The sequence below is a fragment of the Eumetopias jubatus genome, unplaced genomic scaffold (genome assembly GCF_037043125.1).
Source record: "Eumetopias jubatus isolate StellerSeaLion01/CBP00866 unplaced genomic scaffold, mEumJub1_p1.0 scaffold_13, whole genome shotgun sequence".
In the NCBI taxonomy this organism is placed as follows: Eukaryota; Metazoa; Chordata; class Mammalia; order Carnivora; family Otariidae; genus Eumetopias; species Eumetopias jubatus.
This window is the reverse complement of record NW_028274819.1, coordinates 40,599,022-40,619,530: the sequence shown is the minus strand read 5'-3', so window position 1 is coordinate 40,619,530 and position 20,509 is coordinate 40,599,022. Positions and strand designations below refer to the sequence as shown.

General features: G+C 51.1%; 2 protein-coding genes across 5 annotated transcripts; one reads left to right on the top strand and one right to left on the bottom strand.

The window, feature by feature from the left end:
- Positions 1-543: 543 nt before the first annotated feature.
- Positions 544-4,214, top strand: LOC148162629 (serum amyloid A-1 protein-like). 3 transcript variants are annotated; one of them, XM_088018127.1, is made up of 4 exons: positions 544-566; positions 1,186-1,277; positions 3,529-3,667; positions 4,052-4,214. In XM_088018127.1, the coding sequence occupies exons 1-4, from the start codon at positions 544-546 to the stop codon at positions 4,212-4,214; spliced, it is 417 nt and encodes a 138-aa protein (XP_087874253.1). The 3 variants fall into 3 exon arrangements, with proteins under 3 accessions (XP_087874253.1, XP_087874252.1, XP_087874254.1); XM_088018126.1 differs by lacking the exon at positions 544-566 and adding an exon at positions 3,000-3,065 and having other exon boundaries at positions 1,190-1,277; XM_088018128.1 differs by lacking the exon at positions 544-566 and having other exon boundaries at positions 1,190-1,277; positions 4,163-4,214.
- An 8,301-nt stretch (positions 4,215-12,515) lies between these two features.
- On the bottom strand, positions 12,516-15,775 carry LOC148162628 (serum amyloid A protein-like). 2 transcript variants are annotated; one of them, XM_088018135.1, is made up of 3 exons: positions 15,685-15,775; positions 12,945-13,083; positions 12,516-12,678 (listed from the first exon to the last, which is right to left on the bottom strand). In XM_088018135.1, the coding sequence occupies exons 1-3, from the start codon at positions 15,773-15,775 to the stop codon at positions 12,516-12,518; spliced, it is 393 nt and encodes a 130-aa protein (XP_087874261.1). The 2 variants fall into 2 exon arrangements, with proteins under 2 accessions (XP_087874261.1, XP_087874262.1); XM_088018136.1 differs by having other exon boundaries at positions 12,516-12,567.
- Positions 15,776-20,509: the final 4,734 nt, after the last annotated feature.

Below are 20,509 nucleotides of genomic sequence, written 5' to 3'. Positions count from 1 at the left end.
ATTTTAGTTCCTTGCACCTCTCATTCCACCATGACACAATTCCACATTTGGGTGAGGTGAAGCAGAATCCCTCCAAGTAGATACTTCAACCCAGGAACCAGCTTAGATAATAATACACGTGCTCATGGGCTGAGCCAGCTGAGCAGGGCTGTCCGGTGCCTCAGAACTGAAAGCTTAGCAGGTGCACACAGACTGGGGGAAGGACCTTCCAGGGCACCCAGAGGACTTGGTGGGGCTGCCCTGTCCATTTTGAAGCTCAAGAGTTTTAGGCAAGATCTCAAAGGGTGTCATTTCTGGCACATCTGCTATCTGGCCCAGCGGGGACCATCCTGAGGAACTGACCAGTAAAGCAAGGTCCTGCCTAGAGGAATCCTCCTCTAACCACATACTTTCCAGGGACCGGGAGGCACCTGGTGCTCCACACCCTTCGTCTCCACAGCCCCTCCAACTCCAACAGCGGGGCCCTCCTCCTGAGCCCCGGCTGCCAGCAGAACCAGCTCACCTTTTTTCCTCAGGGTTGCACAACCGGGAATTGACCTGTGGATGAAGAAAACCACGGGCGTCCAGTAAGTTCTCCTTTGCAGGTCTCTAGGGGCCATGACCTGGGGAGACTGTTCCAGGCACCAAGTCTGGCTTTTCTTCTCTTCCCGTGTGCCCAGCAGGGAGGGCTCGGTATAAATAGCAGCTACCTCTCCCCAGCAGGCAGGGACCAGCAGCTCTGCTCCACTGGAACTCAGGTGAGGGGCTACTCCAGGGAGGGACTGGTTGAAAAAACCACCAGACGCTCTTTTCTCTTTCCCAACAGATTTCAAAATAATTATTCTGTTTTGTATTTGTCCTGTATGAGGTCTGTGCTTGCAGAGTGGCACACGGGAGACTGGCTGATTATGAGCTTTTTGGTTGAGGGCAGGCTGCTCTAGGCTGGGACAGGTTCGTCCCAGCTGCCCTGTTCCTCCATCAGTGCTACACTGGGGACCTCTTAGCCAGCCCTGGGGGGCAGGGCTGATGGGTTCAGCCAAGGGCTGTGGCTCCGAGTGAGGACCTACTGCAATGTTTCTTTCCACAATGGACCTGAAGAGTCTACTGAGAACAAGTGGAATGAGCACCAGGCTCTCTGTGACCTGCCAAACCCAAAGGGGCGGTGAGGGTCCTGTCCTTGCCCCCTGACCCTCTCCTTCATTTCAGCACCATGAAGCTTTTCACGGGCCTCATTTTCTGCTCCTTGGCCCTGGGTGTCAGCAGCCAATGGTACGCTTTCGTCGGTGAGGCTGCTCAAGGTAAGGTCGCTGGACGGGGGTGGCATCCACGGCCCACTAGGATTTGCCCTGAGCACGTTCAAGGGTTGTAGCTGCTGTGTGAGCTGTGTTGCCCTATGTGGTTGAATGTGCCCAGGGTGTGGGGAGCTCTTCATCAATCCGGTCGGAAGGAACAGGATTTATGTCCTTTCATTACCAGAGAAAGAGCAATCATCATTCCCAGCTGAAGGGTCAGTTTGAATAGAAGACGCAGAATGAGTCTTGAAATGGCATAAAATTTCCTGCAGACAAAATGCACAGTGTATGAGTAAAGCTGTCCACCTTTTCTTCTCCTTTCCCTCTCTCCCTTCATGCAGCCCTTCCTCCTTTTCTTCCTCCCTTCCCCCTTGCCTCCCTTCCATCCTTCCTGCCATTTCCTGATAGGATAATTTACAGACACCTTCAGCTTAGCTCTCACTGATGCTTCCTTTTCACAGTGACGCTGTCCCTGGGAGGTCTGTTTCCTACACTTCCCTAGCCCTTAACCAGACCAAAAAAAGGCGGGGGCACAAATAACATCTATCGAGCCTGCACTGGAATTCAGCACCTTCATGCAATGTAGAGTGACCAGCTATGCTGGTTTGCCCGGGTCTGGGAGGTTTCCATGACACTGTCTATGCTAACTGGGAGGCTTCGAGGCAAACAGGGTCAGTACTGGTCAGGCTGGGACAGTTGCTCGCCTACTATGGCTTCAGACCCCTAGGTGAGGCAGGCATCTTACCCACAAGAAGGGGAGCTTGCTAGAGCAGCTGAGTCCATTGTCAGGGACTAACCTCCAGGCGGCAGGTCACAGAGCAGAGGGTGGAACCCAGCTGTGCCTGAGTTCAGAGCTCTTGCCAGGTAGATGTATCTGAGTACGACTCCCGAAAGCTGGGTGGCTCTCAACCTCCACTAGGTGTCGGACGCTCCAGGACAGCATAACAAACCCCGGATGCCTGAGATCCATCCCCGCCCCCGCCCCGAGAGGCTCAGGTAACTGGCCTGGGGTGTGACCTGGCCTCCAAAACTTGCAGAGCACCCCGGTAATTAGAAAGTGCAGCAAAATGGTGAGCGTTGTGAATTGTGCAAGACTGTTGAATCACAGATCTGTCCCTCTGAAACAAATAATGCAATATATGTTAAGAAAAAAAAAAGAAGAAGATAGCAGGAGGGGAAAAATGAAGGGGGGGAAAATGGCAGGGGGAGATGAACCATGAGAGGGGATGGACTCTGAGAAACAAACTGAGGGTTCTAGAGGGGAGGGGGTGGGGGGATGGTTTAGCCTGGTGATGGGTATTAAATAGGGCACATTCTGCGCGGAGCACTGGGTGTTACACACAAACAATGAATCATGGAACACTACATCAAAAACTAACCATGTAATGTATGGTGATTAACCTAACATTAAACCAATTTAAAGAGAAAAAAAAAAAAAGAAAGTGCAGCTAAGGATGGCTCATGGGCCAGGGCTCTAGCGCTGGCCTCCTCGAGCCGCCCCCATCATTGGTATGGTCCATTTAGAAAGCTGTCAGGATGCCATTTATGCCCCTAACACTCAGAGGGACTCGGGTCACAGTCACGTGCCTTCCCACTGCAAGAATAGATTTCCTAGGACTCTGGGCAGGAGGACTGTACTCCTGGGCCTTTCTCAGGATCTGCCTTCCCTGTCATCTCCTCACTTACCCAAGTCCCCTGGATCTTATCATCTGTGGCTTCGTTCTACAGCACTGCTGCCTGACCAAGGGCAATTTTGTGCCTGGGGACATTCGGCCGTGTCTGCACACTGTTCTGGTTGTGACCCTTGGAGAATACGTTGCCCACATCTAGTGGGCAGAGGTCGGGGTGCTGCTACGCGTCCTGCAGTCTCAGGACAGGCCTGAGCAACAAAGAATTATCTGGCCCCAAACCTGAGTGGTGCTGAAGTTGAGAAATCCTGTTCTATAATTCCTCCTTCCTCTCCTTGAACAGCTCATATACAGCCCTTAAGGGGATGGAACCCAGAGATAGCACAGGGTCAGAGACACAGGTGCAACACAGCTGTGCCCCACCCGCAGCCCCTCGCTGGCGACACCTGGGGAACCAACCGGGAGGAAGACTTGTTCTTCTCAGCCTATGGTGCCCAAGGGTGCTGGCAGCAGGGGCAGAAATCTTGAGTCAGTGGTACATTTGCGGTTCCTTGATTCTTCTGAACTAGGGTGTGTCATGGGCTTTCTGTCCACCTGACATCTCTTTTGCCTGATCCTTTTCTCTGCAGGGGCTTGGGACATGATGAGAGCCTACTCTGACATGATAGAAGCCAATTACAAAAATTCCGACAAATACTTCCATGCCCGGGGCAACTATGATGCTGCACAAAGGGGCCCTGGGGGTGTCTGGGCTGCTGAAAAGATCAGGTAACATGGGCCCTGGGGATGCAGGGATGGGTGAGCTGAGCCGGGCACACTTATTAGCCAAGAGGGGAGAAGACCTAAGGAAGTTTCCTTAGAGACTGTGGCTGCTCCTCTTGCCCACCCTCCCCTCTGGCCCCAGTGTGGGATCTGAGTGGCTGACAGAGCCAGGGCAAGGCCCGTGGGAATGGGTGACTCCCGCCCTCCTGCAGCAGGGGCAAGGGGACCAGCCTGGGCTGAGCTGGGCTGTGCCTGGAGCACGGTCAATGTTTCAGCCCCTCCGCTCTTGCCTCTCTCAGCCATCCCTTGGGACAAAGAGAGATTGGTGGGGTGGGGGGATGTTGGTCCTCAGCCCCTACTTAATCTCTTACCTGCCTTCCTCCATCCCAGCAATGCCAGAGAGAATTTGCAGAGAGTCACAGACCGTTTTAGGTATGGAGACAGTGGCCACGGAGCGGAGGACTCGAAGGCTGACCAGGCTGCCAACTTATGGGGCCGCAGTGGCAAAGACCCCAACCACTTCCGACCCCCTGGCCTGCCTGACAAGTACTGAGCTTCCTCTTTGTTCTGCCCTCAGGGGACGGACTGTGAGTCCCTTGAGGGCAGGGTCACCCAGTCACTGAATACTCTGTCCCCGGAGGCTGGTGGAGGGCACCTAATAGGTGTCTAATAAATGCTTGAAGCATTTGACAGTTGAAAAGTGTGTGTCACTCACTCTTGGGTGTGAGGACTGCTGGTTTGACCCCAGGGGAGATGGATGGACACCCCCGTGTGGGTGGAGCCCGGGCCCCTGGGTTTGGTGTAAGAGGACCATCTCAGCATGACACAGGACAGACGCCCCGCACCCACCCCTCCCCGATCAGACCCGCTCCCCTGTCCAGGCCCCTCAGGTTGCTCTGGTGCTATTTCCAAGCCCTTCCTTGGAGTAACAGGGGTTACCCCTCATTGCCGTCCATGGAGTACTGTACCTTCTCTATCCTCAGCATCTGGTTCCCTTTGTTTTAATCCTCAGTGGTCTCTGTCCCAGGGGGCAGGGGATGCAGCCGTGGGAGGCCGGGACTGTGGCATCCAGCTCCGGCCACTGCCACCTTGATCTTCTGCTGGTTTCTCAGGAGCACATCCAAAACCAATGAGAACCAGTTTCTCTCCCTGCCATCTGAGAAAGCCGTCCAAGGCAGTTTTTCTCCACCTTATTTCACTGGCTTACTTCAAGCCTAAGTGAAGGCCTGATGCCACCACCCAGGTGATTCTCTCCTCATGGCTTCTGCTCCTTAACGGATCCATACTGGGGAAGCGGTGGTGAGGAGCAAGCAGGGTAGAGAAGCCCCCTCTGTCATTTAGGGTCCAGGCAGGGGACAGAAACCAGGTAGTTGTTTGAGATGGGAAATTCTAACAGAACGAATGCTTAGCTGGGACATGACTAAACACTAAGGGGTACAGGATACACAAAGTTGAGCTGTGGACCTTGTTGGAAACTCTGTGGCCCGTTGGCTGGCCCACAGAGATTGCTGGGTGTCACAAGGCAGAGCCCACAAACAAGGACTCCCCCCACTGAGGTGGCAGGAGGACAGTTGGCAGGAAACTCCGAAGGCGGCAGTGGAACTGGGAACAGAGCTGGGGCTGCTGCAAGCTCACCGGGAGGCAGCCCACACGGGGTCAGGGGAAGATGCTGTCCGGGTGCCCGAGACTGGTGTGCAAGGGGCAGTGCTCTGGACTGAACTGTGTCCCTGCCTCTCATTCATATGTTGAAGCCCCACCTCGCACTGTGGCTGCCTACTGGATTAAGGAAGTAATGGAGGTGAAGAGAAGTCGTAAGTGTGGAACCTGGTCTGACAGGATCAGCGTCTTTATGATATCAGATACTAGAGATCTTGCTCCTTCCTCTCTGCCCTGTCACACAGCTAGAAGGTGTCCATCTGCAAGCCAAGAAGAGACCTGCCACCAGGGACCAGATTAGTTTGCACCTTGATCTTGGACCTCCCACCTCCAGAGAGAGGAGAAATACATTTGTGGGGTTTAAGTCACTCAGTCGGTGGTATAGGGTTAGGCACCCAACTAACACAGGCAGAGCAACGCAGAGCACCCTGGAAACCCAGTGAAGGGTCCCAGAATTTGTCAAGAAACTTCAGTGGGATACCATGGAAACGCCCTCTGGTGAGTGCCTCTGGGTGTCCTGCACTTGAGAAGAGCACCACAGGAGCCAGGAGGAGACCAGGCTCCCAGGACCTGGGGGAGAGGTCCTCCTTCCTGCTTGTCCCTGCAGCGCCCTCTACCGACAAGGCTTAGCGCCATGCTCAGCGGCCCAAGGGACATGTTGGCAGGGTCCTACTCCAGTGTCAGAAACAGGGCGAGCTCGAATATATAGATTGACAACTGGCCTAGGACTCCTCTCTGAAAAAGAAATTGAGGAGAACTCCTAAGGGAAGAAGGGTAATGATACAGTTTTATAGAGGAAAGACAAATTGCATTTGTTTGTTAAGGGGGAAAGAAAAGCGTGGATATAAAATGGTTAGCCACAAGAGCACGTAGAGTTCCTATCAGAAAGCACTGATGGCAGAGCAGGGGAGGGGTTTGCCGTGCTTGAGGCTTGGTCTGAGAGGAGTGAGGCTATGCCAAAGAAGGCAGGGGCAGGAGGAACAGGTGCAGGGCCCAGGATGGCCACGGGCTGGTGAGAGCAGGCTCCGGGCACTGGGTGGGGGGGGATCAGGCTGCAGTGTGGTGCCGTCTGAAGTGACCTAAGGGGAACGTATGGGCTGCTATTAATACTGTTTTACCTTGTCTCACGCCTTCCTCAACGTTCTCCCTTTCTTCACGTAGATCTGACTTTCTACCCCTAGCATTCTCCTTCTCTCTAAGGAACCTCTAACAATTTGTGCCAGGCAGGTGTATGTCACAGAATCCCTCCACTTCTCCTCTGAGAAAGTATTTATTTCGCATTCATTTTTTAGGACAATTACACAGGGTACAGAATTTATGATGGAGGATGTGCTCTCCAAACCCTTTACCTATCTCACGCTACCGTCTTCTGCTTGCACACCCTGAAGGGGAAGTGGGGGGAACAGCAGCTGCCCAAAGTCAAGGGGAAGCATGCGGCTGGCATCGAGCGAACGGGGCGGGGATGTGAATGCCAAAGGGAGCAGAGTCATCTGCTCTGAGGAAGAAAGCTGAAGAGAGTGGGGACGGCACTTGAGATGGAGGACAGGGCCCTGCAGGAAGCCAGGTGTACCTACTGTTGTGCCCCCAACCCTGGCCCTCCCCACACTCCACTGTGTTTGCCCCTTTACCGGTCTGTCTTCAGGGTGAGTAGGTCGTAGACCGAAGGGCAGAAAGCAGGTCTCTCTTATTGTATGTGTCAGCATTGTATCCTCAGTACCTGTCATAGCAGGTCACAGATAGTAGTTGCTTAATGAATATTTGTTGAATGATTGAATGATGCAGAGGAAGAATTGTTCAAAAGCAGACAGACCCGGGAGTGGGCTTGGGATTGTAGCAGGTACAGATGTCTGGTACAGGCCATGATCTGGAGAACGTGGTAAGGAGGCACATTGGGTGACTATGTAGTCTACATCAAAATCTCCGCTAACGTACTGGGAAAACTGACAATATTTTCCCTTATCATAGAATATATATTTAATTTTCTCTAGGAGTGCCTTGTACTCTCGCTCATAGAAATGGAAATTAGAAACCTCAAGTGTAAATAAACTATTAGTCATTACGGTTTCTGAGGAGAAACCCTGGGAGCGAGCAATATATATCTGAACTTCCAGAGAACCATGCCGACTGTCAGAGGGTCAAGTTAGCAGAGAGTGCTCTGTGAGAGCAGAGGAGGGGAAAAGCCTGCACTGCATTTCTCTGAGTCCAAGCATCCGTGGACTGAAAGATGCATTATTATGTCTCTACCACCAACAAGAGAGCTACAAATTAAGTTAGGATATAATATTTTCTTATCACTCAGCATTTTTATTTTACACGTAATGAAAGAGATGTTACGACTTTCTTAGGTATACATTTTTATCTTATATCACTCTTGTGTATAAACAAAACAGGAAAAGCATACACAAAATAAATGTATTTAAGGATTCCTAAAACAATGACAATTATTTTAGGAATGCTGCCTGGTCATCAGTGAATGTAAGACACGTCCTAATTTCAGAAAATCATATTAAAACATGTATATCTTAGGGACGCCTGGGTGGCGCAGCCGCTAGGCGACGGCCTTCGGCTCAGGTCATGGTCCCGGGGTCCTGGGATCGATCCCCGCTTCGGGATCCCTGCTCGGCGGGCAACCTGCTTCTCCCTCTCCCACTCCCCCTGCTTGTGTTCCCCACTCTGGCTGTGTCTCTCTCTCTCAAATAAATAAATAAAATCTTTTAAAAAAATTTGTATCTTAGAAATAATGCAATATGGTGTTACACTGTAAACTTATACAGGTCCCCTCTCATTATGTTTACCAGAAAGTAAATATGGGCCTTGAGCTAGTGTTCATCACCAAGTGTGCCGGCAGTGCTCCTGAGGTGAAGTTGAGCTTCACACCAGCACCCCCAGATGTGCAGGGCCTCCCCAGAGAGGAGCAGGTGTGCCCACGGCTGCCCCTGACAGCGGCCCACGTTCCAAGCCCCGTCTCTGGAAATGGTGTCGCCCCACCTGGCGCAGCCACTGCCTCTCCCCCAACCTCAGTGGTCTCTCTAGTAGACCCCCACAGTGCCCGAGGGCCCCTTCTCTTCCTGCCCGGGCCTCTTCTATAGGGTCCAGAGGGGAGATGTGACCAGGCGGTGCTGATCGCACAAGCCTGCGCTGCTCCCTCATCGTCAGCCCTGGGGCTCACGCGATCTGGCTGCTTCATGGATGCTCTCCCTAGGATGTGGGTGTAGAGATGACTTAAATAAAGAAAATTTAAAAAATCAGTGTTTATCAAAGGATATCATATAAAACTTAAAAAAAAGGCAAGACGTGAACATCTTTGGTGGAGGACATTATTTTGTCTATTCCACTGATATATTCTGTTAAGATTTTCTTGAATGAAGTTTTACAAAATGTATTCTTATGATGCTGGATATAGTAAGTATTTGTTTTAAAACCAGCACTACTGTAAATAGTACAGGAATTGTAGCCTCGAAGGATGCCCACAAATGTTCTCACCCGGATACTAAACAAGTAGTTCCTACTGAAAAGAACAATGTGAAGCATAAGAATAAAAGGAACTCATGCAGATTGAAATCCAGATCAAGTCTTGTTTAACTCAATGGGGGCCTTTAGATGCAGAAGATGACACGGTCAATATTCCATCTGCTCAGGAACCCACGTTGGCCCGCTCTGTTCCCCGTGGTACCGTGTTGAGCTCCTCAAGGCCTTCTTTCTCCCAGTGCTATCCAGTAGAATTCCAGGGCTTAGGCTGAGGATAACTGCAGGACCTCCTACCTGCTGGGGTCCTGCCCAGGTGAGGAGAGAATGTTCCTTCTTCCCTTGCACAGCTGCAAGCTCTCCAGCTTGTTTTCTGCATCACAAACACTGTCCTGCCCACAGTTCTTTCTAACAAAGGGATCTGCAGAGACACCCAGAAAGAACACTTTCAAACACTTGAAAGGATGTTGCTGTGTCCTGAAAATTTCAACCGGGATCTTTATTTGTTTTTAATTCTTAAAAGATTATATTTACTTGACAGAGAGAGAGCACAGTAGGCAGAACTGTAGACAGAGGGAGAGGGAGAAGCAGGCTCCCCGCCGAGCAGAGAGCCCAATAAGGGGCTCCATCCGGGACCCCGGGACCGTGACCTGAGCCGAAGGCAGGTGCTCAACCGACTGAGCCACCCGGGCGCCCCTCAACCAGGATCTTTAAAAATGGAACTCTGCATGGTAATCTTACTTATTAAAGTGTTCATGATGTGTGGCCTCCGTAACAATTTTTAAATAATCTTCCTGTCTCTGGCAATGTATAAAGTACTATGAGTTGTCTTGGCTAAGCAGAAGAGTTCAGTGTATTAAGTACAAGTGCTCAGAACGGACCGAAGCCCCTTTCAGCCTTAATTACCCCATCCCGACGACCACCCTATGAGGCGGTGATTTAGGGTCCCAGACCCAGTTCCAGGGTCTGCGGGGTTGCCGCACACACATCACCAAGCAGGGTGTGCAGGACTTCCACTCAGTTCTGACATCTCTACGCAAAGGTAGCACAGGTCCCACTTGTTAAGGATTCAGACCCACGAGACTATCCTTCCCCTTCCCCTCCGGCAGTCAGATGTCAATCCTAAGCCCCTGCTGTTCTGTGTTCCTGACCGATCCCAGGCAGATTGGGGGATCCGACCGCCTCCTGCTTGGGTTCGATTAATGTGCCAGAACCACTCACAGAACTTGGGGAAGCATGTCTTTATAGTTACTGGTTTAACAAAGGATATAAAAGAGGATAAAAATCCAGAGCCAGAGGAAGAGATACAGAGGGCAAGGTACAGGAAAGGTGAAAGGTCACAGACCCCCAGGCCTCTCAGACTCACCACTCTCCCGAGTCTCCATATGTTTACCAGCCTGCAAGGGCTCTGAACCCAGTTCTTTAGGGGTGTTATGGAGGCTTCATTGCATCAGGGATTACTTAAATCATTGGCCATTGGAGATTGAGTCAACCCTCCAGTCCCTGACCTGTCCTTGGGAGTCAGGAGGAGAGAGTGAAAGATCCCTCTAATCACATGGTTGGGCCTCCTGGCAATCAGCCCCCATCCTTAGGGGAGGTCCAAAAGTCACCTCTGAACGTAACAAGGTAAAAACACCTTTGTCCCTGTCAACACTTAGGAAATTCCCAGGGTGTGGGAGGCAGTCAGTGTGAAAGACCAAATATACATGAGGCCTATTTTCATCATTTGGATGACCAAATTTCTCTTTCTTATACATGCGAATCTCGCAGGTAGGTAACGTTATTCTTCTCATTGAAAGTCATGAAACTGTTGATCATTCTTTCTGCTGGCCCTCTGAGTCTGGGCCCTAGGCCTCCCATCCTCGCTTGATCAGGGTACCCTGTGGGGCGTCTTTCTAACTTTGGTTTCTGGCCCTTCGTAGGCTTGGTGTTCTTCTCATCCACTTAAATTCCTTGTAACAGAGAAAAGGGAGGACTCCCAGGCCTCTCCAAAGCCTGGTCACACGGGGCTATTAGAGGAGGGGGACCGTGTCATCTCTTCTGTAAACCAGGTCACTTCTGAGAGGGAAAGGGCTTCTCACTACTAACAAAGTTCGCACAATAAGCCTCAACGAACACAGTCTCTGGAATCCGGGACCCAGCGACTCACGGGAGATTCGGGAGATCTCTTCAAGGCCTGCAGATGTGATACCACCATGGCAACATCTTTCTTTGGCAGGAGACACAAGGGAAATAGCTGCCTGTCCCTCCTGTTTATTGTTCTAAGCTTGGCCCTCAGGGAGCTGAGTGTCCCTTCCAGAAAGAGAGACTACGTGACAGAAGAAAACAAGAGACCATGCCTTGCTTGCCCGAGTCCCTGGGAGGAGTTCCTCGTGGGTTTGGAAAGTATCCTCGCACTCTCTCTGCAATGTGTCTGTCAAAGAAGGGAATGACTGGAATGCTGTCTGAAAGTGGGGAAGGCTTTCCAGCATGGAATGGCCCCAAGGGAGTAAAAGAATTGTCACAGGCTGGGGTCACTGGCCCAGGATTTCTGCCCTGGGGAGCCTGGGAGGAGTGGTATGGGCATCACATGGCCTCCTCTGGGAAGCAGCCCCCCAAGCTCCCTGTCACCACTGGCTCTGGAGGGTTGACACCTGCCCTTCTCCCCACGTGTCTACTCCTAGGTCCAAGGGAGCCAAAGCAGCTCAGGGTCCCAGACTGGGCAGACCTCAGTGACCCCACCTTTCCCAGGGAATGAGCTGTGTGGGGAATGTCCAAACGGTGCTCAGCATTGGCCTGGAGAAGAACCTCAGGGACAGAGGGATCCTTTGACAGTTGTCTGCCCTACACCTCTCATCTCATTGTACCTACAGGAATTCAAATAAGACCCAGACCCAGAAAGAGGCATTACTCCTAGTGCTGGCAGGCTCCAACCGAAGAAAATGATTCCCTCCTACGAGTGCAATCCTTGCCTGATTGGCTTCATACTGGGTCAGCCTCCCCTTTGCAATGTCCTACCCATAACTCCTGTAGTCTTGTAACAAATCAGAAGTCGGCCTCCTGCTTCTGCTCTGGGTTCCTGGTGGAGCACGAGTCCCACCTCCTTGTGGCTACTACTTAGCTTCTTCCAACCCCTGGGCCATCCACTCTCCATGATTTGCTTGCATCAGCCCTGGTGGTTCTGTCTGGTATCTGAAATGCCTGCTCATTTTTCTTCTCTCCAGGATGCACCCCAGGCAACACTTTGAGCCTGTCCTCCGACGGCTGGGTCCCCTGTCCCCAGGGACAGAGACCACTGAGGAGCAAAACAAAGGGATCCAGACACTGAGGACAGAGAAGGTAATAGGACCCCACGGACGGCAGTGAGAGGTAACCCTGTTACCCCATGGAAGGGCTTGGCAATAGCACCAGAGCAACCACAGGGGCCTGGACAGGGGACCGGGTCTGATCGGGGAGGGGTGGGTGGGGGGCGTCTCTCCTGTGTCTTGCTGACATCGTCCACCTACACCACACCCAAGGGCCCGGGCTCCACCCACACGGGGGTGTCCATCCATCTCTCCTGGGGGACAAACAAGCAGTCCTCACACCCAAGAGTGAGTAACACACACTTTTGAACAGTCAATCTCTTCAAGCATTTAATAGACATCTATTAGGTGCCCTCCACCAGCCTCCGGGGACAGAGAACTCAGTGACTGGGTGTCCCTACCCTCAGGGGACTCACAGCCCATTTCCCGAGGGCGAACAAAGAGGAAGCTCAGTACTTGTCAGGCAGGCCAGAGGGTCGGAAGTGGTTGGGGTCTTTACCACTCCGGCCCCATAAGTTGGCAGCCTGGTCAGCCTTCGAGTCCTCCACTCCGTGGCCGCTGTCTCCAAACTTCAAAAGGTCTGTGACTCTCTGAGAATTCTCTCTGGCATCACTGGAACGGAGGAAAGCAGGTAAGAGATTAATCAGGGGCTGATGAACTACACCTCCACCCTTCCCATCTCTCCTCTTTCCAAGAAATTAATGAAACTCTAAGAGGCCAAGTTTAGAGATGCTAAACCCCTGATCATTTCTGGGTACAGCCCAACTCAGCCTGGCGTATCTCCTTGTGCTGGGTAACCAGCATCCCCGGGGGAGAGTGGAAATCACAGCTAGGCATGCTCAGCTCACCCATACCTCCATCCCCAGGGGCTATGTTACCTGATCACTTTAGCAGCCCAGGCACCCCCAGGGCCCCTTTTTGCAGCGTCATAGTTCCCCCGGGCATGGAAGTATTTGTCGGAATTTTTGTAATTGGCTTCTCTCATGTCAGAGTAAGCTCTCATCATGTCTCTAGTCCCTGGAAAGGAAAGAAAATAAAAGTGATCATCTCTTGGCAAAATAGAGAACAGTTTTCCTCCCAATGATTCTAAGATTTCAGCCTTTTGACACAAACCTTTGAGATTATACTGGCTGAGATAAATATTCCTTTACTTTTCACTCCCCAAGGTTAATGTTAGGAGAATCACACCGGGTGCAAGTTTTATTCTCTTTGATTCCATTCTAAGTACTGTTGCTACTTGGTTTTCGGCTGTGTGTGATGTGTATGAACAAGAGTTGGGATGGTCTTTAAGGGATGCTTCGTTGTGCAGTGAACCTCTACCTGGAAAGGGCAGGGAACCCTCTGACTGGGGCGTGAGGACAAAGGCAAGTCTGAGGGAGGCTGCTGACCCAGAGGGCTCCCAACCTAGACAAGGGGAGAAAGTCAGCGCTGTGGGCAGCGTGAAGACATCTCAGTTCTGTGTACATCCGAATGTCTGGGGCATACGTGGCACCAGGAGACTGTCAGAACTCACTTATCAGGTGATAAAGTTGAATTCCCCCAAGAGACCTTCACAGAAACGGGGTCATTAAAAGCAGAAAAAGGGCAACTACCGCCAGCTCTAAAGTTCAGTGTTCTCCCCAGGGAATTGAAGAGTGTTGCCTTCCACACAGGGGTTATGCAGACAAACTGAGAAAATACACATGTAACTTCTAGAAGTTTGCAGGTGCTCACGATGCTATGACTTCTCTGGGCCTTAGGAAGGCTGCGACAAAAACAGTAAAGGGACTAAGCTAGAGGAAAATCAGAGTTACGGATTGAAGGAATCTGATCAGGCTACAATAAAATGAAGACTTTCAAAAAGTAGCTTAAGAAGCAAAAGAGAAAAATCTACTGTCGAGTTGTAATCATAATTTATGTAACACCCATGCGATGCCTTCTCTTCATTTTATGTATTTATTCTTTCCAGTGTTCAGAAAGATCACTTTGTTGAGCAGTACGACATTATTACTGTACTTGCTCCCTCCAAGTTACAGATTTAAACAGATGCCTGGAGGCCCCTTGCTTAGGAAGTCCTTCCAAAATGCCTGACGTACTGGTCACCTGTGGGGGCAAAACTGGAGGCAGTGGTTCCCAAGCCTGAGTGGGCACAAAAAGCCACTGGGGTGCTTGGTAGAAGCCAGATTTCAGGCTCAGCCCTGAAATGCTGATTCAGCAGAGGGGGAGTGTGTGCACCCGGCATCTGCCTTTCACAAAGCACCCCAAACCCCGGGTGATTCTCATGCACGCGGTCCTAGAACAACCCTTTGAAAACCCTTGACCTAAAGATGGAAACACATTTGTAGCGGTGCCTGTGAGAATTTAGAAAGGATTGACAGCAAACTCTTAAAACAGTAATCAGTGACTCTCACAGACAAAGAAAAAGGAAAAGACAAGAAAAAGAAAAATGATTTTGTGAAATATACAAATCTTGCCGCTGAGTCTGACTACCGAGGCGCGTGTCTCTTGCTCTCGTGCCCAGCCATGTCTCAGGCCCGCAGAACCACCATCATGGAATCCTTGTGCCATTTACTGTGGGGAGAGGAGCTCTGCAGAGTGGCCTTCCGCCTCTCCCACAGCCTGACTATCTGCCATTTGCTCAGATAAACAAGAGGGTTGTGTGTTCCCAAACCCGCAGTCGGCCATGCGCTCTCTGCTCTGGGAGGCAGGACAGTCCCATCCTAGCAAGGTCTGGGGAGCTCCACCACGGGGGTAAACCCTGCTCTGCTTAGGACCTTGTCAGACTCTTCATCTCTTTGGGCCTCAGGTTCTGTGTTAAGGGATGATGGTGCCTACATTGCAGGATTACAGATTAAAACCTGAGGATGAAAACCACTTCATTCATCCACGTAAAGCTCTTAGAACAGTGCCTAGCACGGGCCAAGCTCCGTTAATCTTGGAGGGGATGACTAAGTGCGCAAGTTTGAGGCACCCCTTCGTGGCTGCCTAAGACCCAGCCATGAGCTGGCCCTGACTTCCCACTAGGCGGCACTCGAGTCCCACTTATAAGTAGGGAGCAGGCACCCTGGACCCCACATGTATCTCTTCCTGCTCCTACTGCAAGTTGAGGCCCAAACCTTATGTGACCTCCAGCCTGGGGACCCCAAGGAAGAGTGCGCTGCCACCCAGAAAAGCCAGGGGTGGAGGGATAAGACACCGGTGGTTTCGGGGGAAAAGCCACACGTAGTAAGTAAGCCCTAGAGACCTAAGGCACAGTATGATGAGCACCAAACCGTATTGTATTATAGTGATCAAATGTGCTATAGCCTAGATCTTAAGTATTTCAATGACTAAAAGGAAAGGAAAATTATGTAACATGACAGAGGTGCTAATTATAACTACAATGGCAATCAGGTTGAACATATAAATGCATCAAATTAACATAACTTACACCTTAAATATATATGATGTTATATGTCAGATATAGTTCAGTTAAAAAACAAATAAAATAGAAACCCTGGGAGACTGCTATCTTGAACACCATGCTTTTATGCGTCCCACTTGCGGCCTTTGCGCTGTGTGGATGTGGCCTCTGCTCTGGGGAATCCTGGAGGGAGGCCAGGGGCAGCCTCCCCCTGACCCCCATGCTTTGGGCCTTACCTTGACCAGCTTCCCTGAGGAAGGTTAACCACCTTTGGCTGCTGACGCCCAGGACCAGGGAGCCCAAGAGGATGCCCAGGAAAAGCTTCATCCTGCTGCAGAGTCAAAGAGATACACAAAGATGATACGTGTTTAGTTTTGGTTTGGATTCGTTTTTTCGCGGCGTAACGTTGACTCGTTCTTGTATTCCAAAACTAAGCCCCACTCATTGTATCTCTATCTATTGATCTACACACACACACACACACACACACACATCTGTGTACATATACACCCCTGTATGTACATATATGGGTATGTGTGTGTATGTAGAAAGAAGTAGACAGTGCGTATACATATATTAGGCAGGTGATACGTAGATACATAGACAGAATTCCAGAGGGTCCACGTCTCCATTTCCACCTGCCTCATTGGAATCCCAGTACGAGAGACTGCACTGCGCTTCTAATATAAACCACTTTCCCTTTCAGTCATCACCTGTGAGCCCTGACGCCCACTGTACAGAAAGCTTCCAAAGAGGCATCTGGGCATTTTGTGACCATATACCAGTCTGTCGAATGAGATGAGTGAAACAGTGCACAACCCTTGGCAGAATGCCTGCTCTCCCCATCCCTGAACTCTCCCCGAGGAAGTGCACGACTAAATCCCAGTCCCAGAAAGTATTCACATCTGCTGAATCCTAATTGTCAGGCTAGGAGATGCAGGAAGGAAGCAGAGAGCTGGGACACAGCACAGGAATGCCGTGGGCAACGGGAGTCCGCAAAGAGAAATAGTGTTGGAAAGTTCTAGTACCTCACCTTTGGCTGTTGCTTCCCAAGGAGGCTCCTGGTGAAGCTGAGCTGCCCGCCCTTCCTGCCTGCGAGGGGTGCCCACGGTATATATACTGACGCTTTGCTAGGGGAATGACAGGGAAGCCAGGTTTGAAGGAAAACACTGAGATTTGGGAAATTCCCCCTTGGCCAGAACACAGCATCCAGAACATCAGGCTGTTTCTTCGCGCCCATCTAATTTCCCAGATTGTGCAATCTGGCAGCTTCTGGGAATGTAGCAAACGTGGGCTTTTCTGCCTGTTTTCAGTCTCGCTCTTGGTGAGGAAAGGTTTCCTTCCACACACAATAATGTACTGACAATGGGTGTGAAGAGGAATCAATATTAGAAAAGGGATTTGATTGTCTAAAGAATGAGAGCATAGAAGGCCAGTGGAAGAGCGAACGGTCTCCACTGAAGGAAGAGAGAAGGATAAAGCTGAGACCCCAGGGAGCAGAAAAAGTACAGGAAGGACCAGTAAGCAGGAAAATGAAGCTTCCAGCACCCAGTGGGGTGGCCAGGATGCCGGAAAAGGGAGTCCTTCAGACTGGAGTGTACTCATGATCAGTTGCTGGGGGAGCTCCTAATGGCAGCTTTCATGGAAGACACCCTGGTCCAGGAACGTTGAATTGCTTTGTAGACATTTGCTACAATGTCACGGAGAAATGATACATCCTAAAAATAATCAAGAAACCGCCCACTGGCCGCAAAATTATGAGAACAGAGGATTCAGGGAGGATGCAGAGAACGTTGGGGGCAGCGCAAGAAGGCTGGGAGGTTGCGAACATACAGAACGGCTGTTTCAGCTGGCAAAGCAGGACTGGGCTGCACTCTGTGAGTTTAGGAGGATTACGGTGGGAAGAAATTGCATGCAGGCGGTATCGGCGGGATGGAGACCCTGGCCCACTCACCTACCCCTTCCCTGCCCCTGTTTGGGAAAGGGGAAGTTTAGAGATCATCGGATTTCCCTGCAGAAGAGAGGATGGCGCATGTGTGAGGTGGTAGCAATGATGGGGCGTCCAGAGGATGGACCTGGTCCTTGTCACAGGGGGCCCAGGGCTGGTAGCCTAAGGAAGGAGGGCCAGGAAGGCCCAGCCCAGGGAGTGCTGGCTCAGGGGTGTTGCCTGGGGTGCATCCTGGAGACAAGAAAAATGAGCAGGCATTTCAGATACCAGACAAGTACCACCAGGGCTGATGCAAGCACATCATGGAGAATGAATGGCCCAGAGGTTGGAAGAAGCTAAGTAGTAGCCACAAGGAGGTGGGACTCGTGCTCCACCAGGAACCCAGAGCAGAAGCAGGAGGCCGACTTCTGATTTGTTACAAGACTACAGGAGTTATGGGTAGGACATTGCAAAGGGGAGGCGGACCCAGGAAAGCCAATCAGGCAAGGATTGCACTCGTAGGAGGGAATCATTGTCTTCGGTTGGAGCCTGCCAGCACTAGGAGTGATGCCACTTTCTGGGTCTGGGTCTTATTTGAATTCCCGTAGGTACAATGAGATGAGAGGTATAGGGCAGACAACTGTCAAAGGATCCCTCTGTCCCTGAGGTTCTTCTCCAGGCCAATGCTGAGCACCGTTTGGACATTCCCCACACAGCTCATTCCCTGGGAAAGGTGGGGTCACTGAGGTCTGCCCAGTCTGGGACCCTGAGCTGCTTTGGCTCCCTTGGTCCTAGGAGTAGACATGTGGGGAGAAGGGCAGGTGTCAACCCTCCAGAGCCAGTGGTGACAGGGAGCTTGGGGGGCTGCTTCCCAGGGAAGGCCATGTGATGCCCATACCCCTCCTCCCAGGCTCCCCAGGGCAGAAATCCTGGGCCAGTGACCCCAGCCTGTGACAATTCTTTTACTCCCTCGGGGCCATTCCGTGCTGGAAAGCCCTCCCCACTTTCAGACAGCATTCCAGTCATTCCCTTCTTTGACAGACACATTACAGAGAGAGTGCGAGGATACTTTCCAGACCCACGAGGAACTCCTCCCAGGGACTCGGGCAAGCAAGGCATGGTCTCTTCCTTTGTTCTGTCACGTAGTCTCTCTTTCTGGAAGGGACACTCAGCTCCCTGAGGGCCAAGCTTAGAACAATAAACAGTAGGGACAGGCAGCTATTTCCCTTGTGTCTCCTGCCAAAGAAAGATGTTGCCATGGTGGTATCACATCTGCAGGCCTTGAAGAGATCTCCCGAAGTCTCCCGTGAGTCGCTGTGTCCCGGATTCCAGAGACTGTGTCCGTTGGGACCTATTGTGCCAACTCTGTTAGTAGTGAGAAGCCCTTTCCCTCTCAGAAGTGACCTGGCTTACAGAAGACATGACACGGTCCCCCTCCTCTAATAGTCCCGTGTGACCAGGCTGTGGAGACGCCTCGGAGACCTCCCTTTTCTCTGTTTCAATGAACTTAAGTGGATGAGAAGAACACCAAGCCTACGAAGGGCCAGAAACCAAAGTTAGAAAAGATGCCTCACAGGGTACCGTGATCAAGCGAGGATGGGAGGCCTAGGCCCCAGACTCAGAGGGCCAGCAGAAAGAATGATCAACAGTTTCATGACTTTCAAATGAGAAGATAAACGTTACCTACCTGCGAGATTCGCATGTATAAGAAAGAGAAATTTGGTCATTCAAATGATGAAAATAGGCCTCATCTATATTTGGTCTTTCACAGTGACTGCCTCCCACACCCTTGGAATTTCCTAAGTGTTGACAGGGACAAAGGTGTCTTTACCTTTGTTACGTTCAGAGGTGACTTTTGGACCTCACCTAAGGATGGGGGCTGATTGCCAGGAGGCCCAACCATGTGATTAGAGGGACCTTTCACTCCCTCCTCCTGACTCCCAAGGACAGGTCAGGGACTGGAGGGTTGACTCAATCTCCAATGGCCAATGATTTAAGTAATCCCTGATGCAATGAAGCCTCCATAAAAACCCTAAAGAACTGGGTTCAGAGCCCTTGCAGGCTGGCAAACATATGGAGACTTGGAAGAGTGGCGAGCTTGAGAGGGCTGGGGTCCTTAACCTTTCACCGTTCCCCTACCTTGCCCTCTATATCTCTTCCTCTGGCTCTGGATTTGTATCCGCTATTACATCTTTTCTTAAACCGGTAACTATAAAGACGTGCTTCCGCAAGTTCTCTGAGTGGTTCTGGCACATTAATCGAACCCATGCAGGAGGCGGTCGGATCCCCCATTCTGCCTGGGATCTGTCAGAAGCACATAGAACAGCAGGGGCTTAGGATTGACATCTGACTGCCGGAGGGGAAGGGGAAGGATAGTCTCATGGGTCTGAATCCTTAACAAGTGGGTTCTGTGCTACCTTTGCGTAGAGATGTCAGAACTGAGTGGAAGTCTTGCACACCCTGCTTGGTGATGTGTGTGCGGCAACCCCGAAGACCCTGGAACTGGGTCTGGGACCCTAAATCACCGCCTCATAGTGTGGTTGTCGGGATGGGGTAATTAAGGCTGAAAGGGGCTTCGGTCCGTTCTGAGCACTTGTACTTAATACACTGATCTCTTCTGCTTAGCCAAGACAACTCATAGTACTTTATACATAGCCGGAGACAGGATTTTATTTAATAAATTGTTACGGAGGCCACACATCATGAACACTTTAATAAGTAAGATTACCATGTAGAGTTCCATTTTTAAAGATCCTGGTTGAGGGGCGCCCGGGTGGCTCAGTCGGTTGAGCACCTGCCTTCGGCTCAGGTCACGGTCCCCGGGTCCTGGTTGGAGCCCCTTATTGGGCTCTCTGCTCGGCGGGGAGCCTGCTTCTCCCTCTCCCTCTGCCTACAGTTCTGCCTACTGTGCTCTCTCTCTGTCAAGTAAATAGATAAAATCTTTTAAGAATTAAAAAAATAAATAAATAAAGATCCCGGTTGAAATTTTCAGGACACAGCAACATCCTTTCAAGTGTTTGAAAGTGTTCCTTCTGGGTGTCTCTGCAGATCCCTTTGTTAGAAAGAACTGTGGGCAGGACAGTGTTTGTGATGCAGAAAACAAGCTGGAGAGCTTGCAGCTGTGCAAGGGAAGA